At 39.0% G+C, this 12,564-nt stretch overlaps 1 protein-coding gene across 1 annotated transcript; it reads left to right on the top strand.

The window, feature by feature from the left end:
* On the top strand, nucleotides 1-9,852 carry EREG (epiregulin). The gene is made up of 5 exons (XM_044226173.1): nucleotides 1-1,231; nucleotides 1,500-1,586; nucleotides 4,832-4,955; nucleotides 5,571-5,720; nucleotides 6,770-9,852. Exons 1-5 carry the CDS (start codon nucleotides 1,165-1,167, stop codon nucleotides 6,849-6,851), a joined length of 510 nt encoding a protein of 169 aa, XP_044082108.1. The 5' UTR covers nucleotides 1-1,164; the 3' UTR covers nucleotides 6,852-9,852.
* The last annotated feature ends 2,712 nt before the right edge of the window (nucleotides 9,853-12,564 follow it).

The raw sequence follows: 12,564 nt of genomic DNA, 5'->3' as shown, positions 1-12,564 counted from the left end.
AAAAAATAAAATCCTTTCTTAAGTGGATTAAATCATTCTTTAAAATAGCCAAATACAAAGCGATTTGTAATCTTACTATCGACCAGTAGAGGGCACTACCCACATGCAGTGCTAAAACTGGAGGCAGGATCAAGGGCATCATGAACTCTGGTGGGAGTCTCCAGTATGCTGGGCATTTTGGAAAAAACATCATTTCATTTAATTTACCCCCAAACTCTGTAAGGTAGAGGAAACTGAGACCCAGAAAAGTTAATTAAGTTTTCCAAAATCACATAACTCGAACTTTCTCCCAGGATTGCCTTTCCATCATATTTCATTTTCTCCCTACGGGATTAAATACCCTGCTTCAATTATATTTACCCTGGTTTGTCTGGGTGATGGTTATTATCCTCTAGTATTATTGTCCCTTTCCAAGTTCATGATTTGGTCCCTTAACAGCGTTGCTATGCACCCTTGGGAAAGTTACTTAAACTCTCTTTTTCTCCGTTTTCTTTCATGTCTAGTGGGGATAACAGTGGTATCTTCTCCCGAGAGTCATCGAGTGGATGAAATAATATAGATGAGGAGGATAAGCACCACGCCTGCACATGGTCTATGTTCATAAGTGTTAACCGCTGCCAACTACGGCAACTAATGGTCTCGCTGCCATTAGTACTTATTATACAACAGTTACTCCTGTCGACTAGAAAGAATGGTGAAGGGCAGACGCCCGACTCATAGACAGAAGCAGCTGAATCCTCTTCAGGTGCAATTTAAAGGATTCCTCTTATGCTTTCTCTGCAAGTCAGAAACTACTCGAGTCATTCTGGAGCCTATTTCCCAACATTTATCTTTAAGTGGCAAATACATGATAAAGAACCTCAGACTTTTGCAGGGCTGATGGAAACTGGGTTCTGGGGCTCCGTAGTTCATGTAGGATGGACGTTCATTCCCATATTAGATAGGATATGTTCTGACTTGACTTAGATTACATTTTATTAACTAACACCTACTTTTGCACATAGTACCATGCAAAGAGTAATGTAGGCACTTAGATCAACAAGGAACATATCTAAGGTTGAGAGTCTTTTGTTTTGTTGCCACCGGAAATAGAACCTGAGTTTCACTGAAGCCTTCTTTTGTTGATAGGTTCTACTTTGGAGCGTTGCTCTGAACACTCCATGGATGAAAATAGTGAAAATTCTCCAATTTCAATTGCTAAGCTTCTTAAGAAATAAAACTTCACAATCAGGTCTTTGACATTTAGAGCAGGTCAGTCCTGTAACCAGGAATGTCATGCCAAGTTTTTCACCCTTGGTCAGGGAGCCAGGGGCTCATTTATTTTCAGTGATGTGCCTGTTTTCATGAGTTAGTTTCTTTTATGGTTTTGATGAATCAAATTAGAATTCTTAAAATAATTAAAATGACCCTAGAGTACTGCAGTTATCTGGAAATCTAATCAGGGTTTTTTTTTTTTTTTAAGCACTATTTATATATTTGGTTTCTTCCCCAATAAATAGGTCTCCATCTTCTCCAAGCAGTTCTGGGCACCACGGTGATTCCTTCCTGCATCCCGGGAGAATCTGAAGATAACTGCACAGCATTAGGTAAGCCCAGCTTTGCCACAGGGCATCAGCAGATCACGTGTTTGTAACAGAAATGTACTCAAAGAGGACGGATATGTGATAACGTAGAAGAAAGGGGGGGATAACTGCTAGGTTAGAATCATTTTTTTAATGCCCTTATGAACTAGTGGTCTGGAAATTTTATATAAAAGACTAACTGTTGGGAGAGGGACTGGGCATCTTGTTATATAGAAAAATTGGATCTTAAGGAGATAGGAAACAATGAAATAAGATTCTGATTTCATCTGGCTTTGCTGTGAAACCATCGTTAGAGGTTGGATCCCGGGCTAAAATGGGAAAATTTAAACTTTGTATTCAGTAGATAATCAATATATTTTGTTATTTTTTATAAAAGGGACAAATGATGCCCTTTCTTTCTAGTTAAAACATTCATTCAGAAAATATTTACGGAGTACTTAATACCTGTCAACCACTGTGCGTAGGCATAGAATCCAAAGAGAAGTGATGCGTGGTCTGGTTCCCTCCAGGACTCCCGAGGACTCTGGATGTGGTCCAGGAGATCTACTTTATTTATTTATTTACTTTTAAATTTCTTTTCAGTGTAACAGAATTCATTGTTTATGCACCACACCCAGTGCTCCATGCAATATGTGACCTTCATAATACCCACCACCAGGCTCCCAACCCTCCCACCCCCCACCCCTTCAAAACCCTCAGATTGTTTTTCAGAGTCCATAGTCTCTCATGGTTCATCTCCCCCTCCAATTTCCCTCAACTCCCTTCTCCTCTCCGTCTCACCATGTCTTCCGTGTTATTTGTTATGCTCCACAAATAATCGAGACCATATGGTAATTGACGCTCTCTGCTTGACTTATTTCACTCAGCATAATGTTCATCATCACTAGCCATCAGGGAGATTCAAATTAAAACCACATTGAGATACCACCTTACACCAGTTAGAACGACCAAAATTAGCAAGACAGGAAACAACATGTGTTGGAGAGGATGTGGAGAAAGGGGAACCCTCTTACACTGTTGGTGGGAATGCAAGTTGGTGCAGCCACTTAGGAGAACAGTGTGGAGATTCCTTAAGAAATTAAAAATAGATGCTGCAATTGCACTACTGGGTATTTATCCCAAAGATACAGATGTCGTGAAAAGAAGGGCCATCTGTACCCCAATGTTCATAGTAGCAATGGCCATGGTCGCCAAACTGTGAAAAGAATCAAGATGCCCTTCAGTGGATGAATGGATAAGGAAGATGTGGTCCATATTCACTATGGAGTATTATGCCTCCTTCAGAAAGGATGAACACCCAACTTTTGTAGCAACATGGACGGGACTGGAAGAGGAGATCTACTTTAGATCTCATCTGAGTATTGAGTCGAGGGTTGTCTTGAGGAACCAACCTATTTCCCACAACAATTTCACCTTTGCTCTTGTCCTCCTTTGTGTTATGACTCCAGTATTTAGGTTTTGTTTTGTTTTGTTTTTAGTTTTATTTAACTTCCAGTTGGTTCACATATAATGTACTATTAGTTTCTAGTGTACACGATAGTGATTCAGCACTTCATGGCTTGGTGCTCATCACAAGTGCACTCCTTGATCCCCACCACCTATGTCACCCATCCTCCTACCATCGCCCCGCTGGTAGCCATCAGTTTGTTCTCTAGAGTTATGAGTCTGTCTTGATTTGTCTCTTTCTCTTTTTACCTTTTACTCATTTGTTTCTTAAATTCCACATATGAGTGAAATCATACAGTATTTGTCTTTCTCTGTCTTATTTCATTTGGCATAATGCTCTCCAGCTCCATCCACGTCACTGCAAATGACAAGATTTAATTCCATTATATACATACCCATGTATACGTATGTATATACCGCTTCTTTGTCCCTTCCTCAGTTTGTCTCCCCACTTTGTCCTTTCCTCAGGACACTTGGGCGGTTTCCATAGGTTGGCTATTGTAGATAATGCTTCCATAAACATCGGGGTGTATGTACCCCCTCAAAATAGTATTTTTGTTCTCTTGTCCTCCTTCATCATTGGGCTCTCTAGAAGTTTGGTCTGAGTCCCTCCTTTTTGTTGTTGTTGTTGTTTTGTTTGTTTGTTGGAGCAGGAGTATTACAATCAAAATTATATTGTTTGATTATTTCATAAGCATCCTTCACATTTTAGTAACCAAATCATCCTAAAGTGAATTTTACATACAGGTTGCAACACTATTTCTAATGAGGCTCCTGTTTTCATTATTGTATTTGTCTATCCAAGACACCTGAAAGTCAGGATTTTCGTAGTTCAGATCTTGTGGTTACAGACGTTGGGGAGGCTTTGATTGGTGTTTTGTTTTTTTTTTTTAAGATTTTATTTATTTATTTGACAGAGAGAAATCACAAATAGATGGAGAGGCAGGCAGAGAGAGAGGGAAGCAGGCTCCCTGCTGAGCAGAAAGCCTGATGCGGGACTCGATCCCAGGATCCTGGGATCATGACCTGAGCCGAAGGCAGCGGCTTAACCCACTGAGCCACCCAGGCGCCCCTGATTGGTGTTTTTGACAGTAGCTTTAACAATTTGGGAATGCGGGGGCGCCTGGGTGGCTCAGTGGGTTAAGCCTCTGCCTTCGGCTCAGGTCATGATCCCAGGGTCCTGGGATCGAGCCCCGCACCAGGATCTCTGCCCAGCGGGGAACCTGCTTCCCTCCACCCTCTCTCTGCCTGCCTCTCTGCCTACTTGTGATCTCTCTCTCTCTCGCTGTCAAATAAATAAATAAATAAAATATTTTTTAAAAATTTGGGAATGCGCATTAAAACATGCCTTCCTGTCTTAAAACCCACTGTAGAATTTTTCTCTCTTGAATTAATTAATGGATTCAGTTTGCAATAGCTTTTGGAATAACGTACAGCACACTTATTTTGAGATTTGAAAAAAATCAGGCAAACTTGGGTTAAGTGAACAAGTGTGGAGGATAATGATTTTTGTGTGTCTTAAAATTGCTTTTTCTGCCCTTTAAGATTCTCATTTGTGAATTAAATCCCCAGGTCTTACTTTGTTTATTTAGTCTGTGCGACATTTTCCTTAGGGGCCAAATGTTTGTTTATTGGTATAGAGAATGTGATAACTACAGGGACTTCCTACTCCTAAAATTTCTCTTCAGCTGATTGGCACCTGACGTGCTTTGTTGCAGTAGCTCAGTGTTTATCATAAGAAAGGGGGAGGAATGCTTTAAAGGAAGCCGCAAACTATATCCAGCTTTCCATTCCCGTCACAGTTCAGGTAGAAGACAACCCACGTATGGCTCAAGTGTCAATAACCAAGTGTGACTCCGACATGAATGGCTACTGTTTGCACGGACAGTGCATCTACCTGGTGGACATGGGTCAGAATTACTGCAGGTAAGACGCCAAAACCAAACAAAAAACAGCGTGGTTTTTTTTTTTTAAACCTATATTCTAGGTTTTTTATTTTTTACTTTTTTTAGTTTTTGAAGTTGACCTCTATTTCCATGGGCCATAGTCTATACATACTATTAGCAGGCAGTTATACAAGCTATTAGGAACTTCATTAAGTGAGTTTTTTAAAGGTACGGAACAAACAGTAGTTCTCCAATCATACAGACACTTCAGGGGTGCAGAGTGGGGAAGGCGTGGGTGGCTCTTTCTCATAACTTGTCACGATGGCGGTTCCATTGGACCTCTACCTCAGCCCTGTTTTATCTGTTAATTGCACTGATTTAGACAAAAAGCACCTCCCCCCTACAAACCTTACAAACACCATTGGAGGTCCTCAGCCAGCCTGTCCTGTTATCCCCAGGGTTGAGCTTCGAGCAGTGAGGTGCCCTTTATCAATGTTGGCCCTGCTCTAGGGTCAGTATCTGGATTCCTGTCTCCAACTTTTGGCAAACCTTGTTGAATTCTTGCATGACAGTGTGAGATTACTTCTTAGACAACTAATTCATAATAATAATTTCTTTTTTAAGTAACTGATCTTTTTCTCGTATTTTTCTTTAGGTGTGAAGTGGGGTACACTGGTGTCCGATGCGAGCACTTCTTTTTAACCGTCCAAAAGCCCTTGAGCAAAGAATATGTGGTGCTGACCGTGATTCTCGTTATCTTGTTTCTTGTCATAGTCGCCGGTTCCATATACTACTTCTGCAGATGGTAAGCCGGGGCTTTGCACCTGCTTCTATAGACTATTTTTAAACAATACAGACTTACAAACTGGGTAAAACTATGAACAAAGTATAATTTGGAAGGATAAGGTAGATTCTGCAATGATGATGTTTACGAAGAAGGTTTAGTGGTGGAACGTATGGATTTAACTCTACTATTAGCTCTGCTATTTCCTTTTTTCTTTTTCTTTCTTTCTTTCTTTCTTTTTTTTTTTTTTTTTTTTTAGATAGAGAGCAGAGCAAGAGGAGAGAGAGATCACAAGTAGAGGGAGGGGCAGAGGGAGAAGGAGAGGTAGGCTCCTGCTGAGCAACGTGATTCTTGATCCTGGGACCTGAGCCAAAGGCAGACGTTTAACCAACTGAGCCACCCAAGTGCCCCAGAAATACTGGTTTTTGATTAAGAAAGAAGGAAGGAAAGAAGAAAAGAGGGAAGGAAGGAAGGAAGAAAAAGAAACAAGAAAGAAAGAAAAGGAAGAAGAAAGTAAAAAGGAAAGGAAAAGAAGAAGAGAAGGAGGGAGGAAGGAAAGAGAAAGAGAGAAAAGGAAAAGAAGGAAGGAGGGAGGAACGAGAGAGAGAAAGAGAGGAAGGAAGAAAAGAAGGGAGGAGGGAGGGAGGGAGGAAGAGAGAAAAGGAAGGAAGGATGGAAGGAAGGAAGGAAGGAGAGAGAGAGGAAGATACTGAGAGAGAGAAGGGAAGGGAAGGAAAGAAAAAGAAGAGAGAGAGAGAGAGAATGAAACACCCAGGCTTACATTTGGTCCCATGCTCTGCTGGAATTTTGTAATTTTCATGACATGTTAAAGTCTCAGAGAAGTCCTTTAACTGTGTTTCACCATTTCCTCCTCAAATTGACCACAGAACACTTCCCCTTTCTCCTTCTTTTTTTCCCTCTTGTCCAACCTAAACCTGTTGACCTTCATCATTTTGGAAACACTATGCTGATATACCTTTTGAGTCCACATGTTGGTTTATTTGTTTGCAAGCTTTTTTCTTATTACTATTAACTATGGTGCTAACAGCTTCATTTCTGAATATTTCTAGGTACAGAAATCGGAAAAGTAAAGAACCCAAAAAAGAATACGAAAGGGTGACGTCAAGGGATCCAGCATTGTCACAAGTCTGAATGAGGCCGTTAAGCTATGGACAGGAAGTCATAGCATAGCTAGTAATGTTACTATTCCTATTTTATTAATAATATTTATGTTGGATCACATGTTAAGTCTACAATGATACATTTTTAATATACTTGTATTTTTTTATTTTTGTTTTATTTTTGACAGACTATTTGCTAATATATAATGTATAAGAAATATATAATGTAGAAAAAAGTCAATATTTTTGTAAGAAATAATTTCCTGGGACTAAATGCCTTAGCTCCAAAGCTAGTTGCTGGCTACACAATGTCTCGGAGTGAATGATGTCTACCTTGTAGCTCAGGAAGTGTCACAGATGACAGATTTCTGTTAAGCCTAAATATATGGTCAAATCAACTCAATAAGTGTATTTTCTTACTCCTCCAATTAACAATTATTGGTTTGACCGTATTGTAGTTCGATGTATGACTTGGTGCATGGTATTATGTATTAAAACACTAATGCAATGGAAATTGAGGAGAAGCCAGTCTAGATCCTGGGCTAAAGGCTGCACACTGGGGACAACCTAAACTGGGAAGGACCGCATCGTACCCCATCCTCCACTGTGGCTGTGTTTAGTGCTCGGGAAGGCAGGTGGGCAGCTCCTTATTCCACCTCACAGCTCCTGAGGACACGAGTCATCCACCTCCAGTGTCTCCTTCATTAAATGAATTGACAACTTCATTTCATACCATCTTTCATGTAAATAGTAGGCATTTTATAGCTTTTCTTTTCAGTACATTTATGTGATGTAACTTACTCACGAGACAATTAAAAAAAAAATCCACACTTGGAGCCCACATTTGGGCTTCTTTTCAAGAGTACCTCTTTTCGTAGGGACTTTGACTAAGAATCCTAAGATTAAATCATAGTCCAAAGTTTGAGGGACTAATCATCATTTTAAAGCACAAGACAAGAATTCTATCTATTGTCCAAAGATGGAAATACAGTTATTTCATCTTCTATGAAAGAGTTTTAACTTAAAACAATGCAGTTAGGTAGCTCCTTCTACAACTTAAAATTATATGTTTAAAATAATCTCCTGATATAGGAAATGGAAGAAATAGATCACAGTGTATTTTCCCAAATGAACAAATTCATTTGAAAGCTTGTAAAATTTAGAGACTTAACCTAAATGCCTTCTTTTGGAGACTTGAGATGAAACCAGGGCCCTGTCTTCTGTCTTTTGTTTATTCTGGGGGGAAGAGACAAAGGTTTTTCTTGTGTTTGAGTGCATGGTCTCGGTGAGTTAAAAAGGGTGCTTGGGGCAACCACATAAGGAACCACACTTGCCAACAGCTCCCCATCTCAGACTGAATACCAGACCTGGGGTACAGTCTCTCAGCATTACACACCTTCTTAGGGAGGGTCTATCCTTTTCCCACCTTTTTTCCTGGCAGGTGCAAGGGCAACAAAGGGACAATAAATCATGGCTGACTTCTGAATTGCCAGGTGCCAGGATTTGTCTCCATATGGATCCCTTCATTGGTACCCTGGTTTTTTTGTATGACTCTTTCCCAAAGTATTGTATCTGGTCCCTTACCTTTAGGGGAAGAATGTGTGTGTGTGTGTGTGTGTGTGTGTGTGTAAAATATACATATATAAAATACATATAAAATATACAGATTCATATACAAATACACATGTACTCATGAGCCCGATCATAGAACTATATTCATTTGTAGCTCTTTCAAAAATATATGAAACTTAAAAACAAGATAAGAGAAATAAAATGAAATTCAGTGAGATCTAAAAGGATATTTCTGGCTCCCATTTAATCCAACTGAAGTCAAATGTGCTGTGTAAGAACACATTTTATGTCCTACACATCCTTACTGACACCTACTAGATGTAAATGGAGTCTGCCTATTTTAAGTGATCTTGATGGTGTCAAAGCAAATTGACTTACTGAGAAATCAACAGCAATTCACATATTTTATTTACAAAAAGGGAGTTATATTGGTTTGTCTTAAACATATCAACTCATATTATGTATGTAACTAATTGTAAATAGTTTGCTGTGTTTCTAATCTTAAGGATGCTCAAGAAACTAGCCCCTGTAAAATCTAAATCTTCATTTATAAATGGATATTAAATAATAAAGAGATATGACCTAGACTGTGTTCTATGGGTGAAAATAGGCCAGAAACAATTGTTTTAATGAGGATAATGCTGAGCACACCTAGCAGATGGTTGCCGTCAGCTCACATTTCCTACAAACAATGGAAAGAGTTGGGTTCATATTTATCTTCTTTATTTTACAGATTTCTAACTATATATATTTCTAGGAGAGGTTATATCCATCCAATGTACTGAGAACAAATGCTGTCAGGGATTGTCAATTTTTATATTGGAAATACACATACTAGTTTCTAATCTCTGTGGAATTCAGTAATCTTGTTTTGAAAAGCACATGTCTGATCCACATTGTCATTTTTGCTCCAGTGTCCACCTTGTGGACTTTGGAGGGAAAAAATGTGTTTAACTTGTTGCCCAATATTTTCTGATTTTTTTCTACTCTTACTCATATGGGAGAAAGGGAGTAACAACTTGCAAAGCAATGTAAATTTTTAATGTTTTAGCGAAAAGTAATTTTGTCTAAAACATGTCTGTTATCCAAACTGGATGGCACTAGCTGTAACACAGTATATTTTCCTCTTTGCTGTTTTTGCACTCTGTAATCGCACTTTTTAAGTTCAAGAGCCATTTTGGTATACAGTTTATATTGAAGATGTTATGGAACATAAAGTTGTATTGCATACAGTTTAAACTAACTTATTTGACAATGGATTTTATCAGAGTACTGAATTGTATCAATTTGTTTGTGTTCAATATCAACTTTGATAATTGTGTACCTTAAGATATTGAAGGAGAATATAGTACTTTACAAGATGTTAATGTTTATTTATTTTTGTTGGGAACTGGAAAAAAAACACAACTAAGGAATAAAAATGTATTATGTATTGTGCATTAAAGAGTTTCACAGGTAAATGGAGTCTCTCTTTTTTCTTTTTTTTTTCTTATTAAATAAAAATAGTGACAGGGCTACAGTGTGTTTAGATATAAAGACTTAGAAAGGTAGAAAGATAATAGTCTTCGTTTGGGAAAGCATCATATAAATTTATTATATTTATGGCTTACCACCATGAAGAATTTCTTTGAAATTAAAAAGAGCTACATTCATTATAAAATTTTAGTTATTATTTTTTAAAATACTTTCAAGGAGTATTTAAAAAGAGTATTTCTAAAAAGAACTGATATCTACAGAGAAGTAATTTATGCAAGGACACATTAGCTGGAGTGCGTCTCTTGATTCCCTCAGCATGGGCCAACCGAGAGGCTTGGCTTCTGTGGACCTCCAGGGCAAGAAATTTTGGTCCCTCCGAACCTCAGACCCAGTGATGGTGTCCTCGGTACATACTTCAACAACCTGCCGCGTGCTCTACCCACTGATCAGCTCCTTGAATCGTCTCATTAGCTTATGCATAGGGCAGAGAGGCCTAACTCTGATCATTTGATGGGAGGCGAGATAGTTTGTCCGGAGGCACCGTGGTAGTAAAAGGTGGAGCTGGCAGGAGAAGTAAGGTCTACTGCTCCCCGAGGTCTGCCCTGTCAGGCAGCAGAGGCATCCTGTGTGTTAAGGCTCAGATGCAGTTTAGAATTTTCTGAGGAGAAACAAAAATTCTTGTAAAATGAAATCTCGCGATCTCACAGTCCTCAGACTGACTCTATTCAAAGTCTGGAACCCAGAGGGCTAAGGAAAAGAACGCTCTGAAGCACTTTTTCCACTTGGCTTCTGGAACAAGACATTCTCCTTGTTTTTCACCTGCTGCTTTGTCTCCTGTGGGATCTTCCTTAATATCTCCTGTCCCCCACCACTGGCATGTCCTCAGGTCTCCATCTTGGAAATGTTTTCTGTATATAGCCACTCTCTATTTTATTTCATAAAGTTCTGTGCCTTTAATTATCATCTATATACTGATTCAACCTAGATATTTTCTCTGAGTCCTAAACTTCTTTTTCTAAATTTTTATTTAAATTCAATTTAGTTAAATTCAAGTTAGTATAGTGTATTATTAGTTTTAGGGGTAGAATTTAGTGATTCATCAATTGCACTGAACACCAAGTGCTCATTACTTCAAGTGCCTTCCTTTTTTTTTTTTTTTTTAAAGATTTTATTTATTTTATTTGACAGAGAGAGAGATCACAAGTAGGCAGAGAGGCAGGCAGAGACAGAGGGGAAGCAGGCTCCCCACCGAGCAGAGAGCCCGATGCGGGGCTCGATCCCAGGACACTGAGATCATGACCTGAGCCGAAGGCAGAGGCTTAACCCACTGAGCCACCCAGGTGCCCCTTCAAGTGCCTTCCTTAATGCCCATCACCCAGTTACCCCGTCTCCCCACCTACCTCCCCTCCAGCAACCCTCAGTTGGTTCCCTGTAGTTCAGAGTCTCTTATGGTTTGCCTCCCTCTTTATTTTTTTTTAAAGATTTTATTTATTTATTTGACAGACAGAGAGCACAAGTAGGCAGAGAGGCAGACAGAGAAAAAGAGAGGGGGAAGCAGGCTCCCCAATGAGCAGAGAGCCTGATGTGGGCTCGATCCCAGGACCCTGAGATCATGACCTGAGCCAAAGGCAGAGGCTTTAACCCACTGAGCCACCCAGGTGCCCCTCCCTCTCTTTTTATATTATTTTATTTTTCCTTCTCTCCCCCTATGTTCATCTGCTTTCCTAAATTCCACATATGAGGGAAATCATATGGTATTTGTCTTTCTTTGACTGACTTATTTCGCTTAGTTTAACACCCTTTGGCTCCATCCATGTCATTCAAAGGCCAATATTTCATTCTTTTTGATGGCTGAGTAATATTCCTCTCTCTCTCTCTCTCTCTCTCTGTGTGTGTGTTTGTGTGTGTGTGTGTGTGTGTGTGTGTGTGTGTGTGTAGCACTTCTTTTTTATCTATTCATCTGTCGATGGACATCTGGACTCTTTCCATATTTTGGCTATTGTAGTCCTAGACTTCTTTATGCCGCTACCTATGTAACATTTCCACTATACAGTGGATATCCACTAGACATTCAAAAGTAACATGTTCAATAATTGATATTTCCCTAAATCATTGTTCATTATAAAGCGTTTCTATCTTAGTTCAATTTAATTTCATTCTTCCTGTACTTTAGGTTGAAAATCTGGTATGATCCTCTGGAGGTGTCAAATGACTCACTTTCAAGAAATATGAGAGAGGATTACTCTCAACTTTTTACAGCAATGTCAAAACTACTCATTTTTAAGAGATTCTGCAGAAGGAAGAAAATTCTAGGAAACCAGAGTTAGAATATCACAATTTTCTAAAGGTGAAAATTATAGGTCCTTAATTCGACTTTGACAATTTCTAGAACATATTTATCCTCAAATGGTCACAAAATATTATAAAACATAAGTGCTATCCATTAATTTCTAACATGGATTTATTAAGAAAGAGACTTAAAACATGGGTCTCTTTTCAATATCCCATTTGGTGACCAGCTAGTAGTAACTATTCATCATGGTAAACCAAACACAGAGAGCCCATTCAATCTATCTGAATTTCAGCAAAATATTTGGGAAAAGTCTTCCAAATATTTCCTATGAGGCTGAAGTGCAATATACCTATTAAGAAAATAAACACAGCTTATTCTCATTTAATACAGGCACTGTGAGTAG

The sequence above is a fragment of the Neovison vison genome, chromosome 11 (genome assembly GCF_020171115.1).
Source record: "Neovison vison isolate M4711 chromosome 11, ASM_NN_V1, whole genome shotgun sequence".
Taxonomy (NCBI): domain Eukaryota; kingdom Metazoa; phylum Chordata; class Mammalia; order Carnivora; family Mustelidae; genus Neogale; species Neogale vison.
Note: the sequence above shows the minus strand (reverse complement) of the source record. Positions and strands in the feature narration are given on the sequence as shown.

Bases quoted from the DNA above. Each gene is read 5' to 3' on its own strand.
- EREG (XM_044226173.1), top strand. From the start codon at position 1,165: ATGAAAATAGTGAAAATTCTCCAATTTCAATTGCTAAGCTTCTTAAGA. The intron at 1,232-1,499 runs GTCTTTGACATT...CCCAATAAATAG, and splicing joins AAATAAAACTTCACAATCAG to GTCTCCATCTTCTCCAAGCA. The intron at 5,721-6,769 runs GTAAGCCGGGGC...GAATATTTCTAG, and splicing joins ATATACTACTTCTGCAGATG to GTACAGAAATCGGAAAAGTA.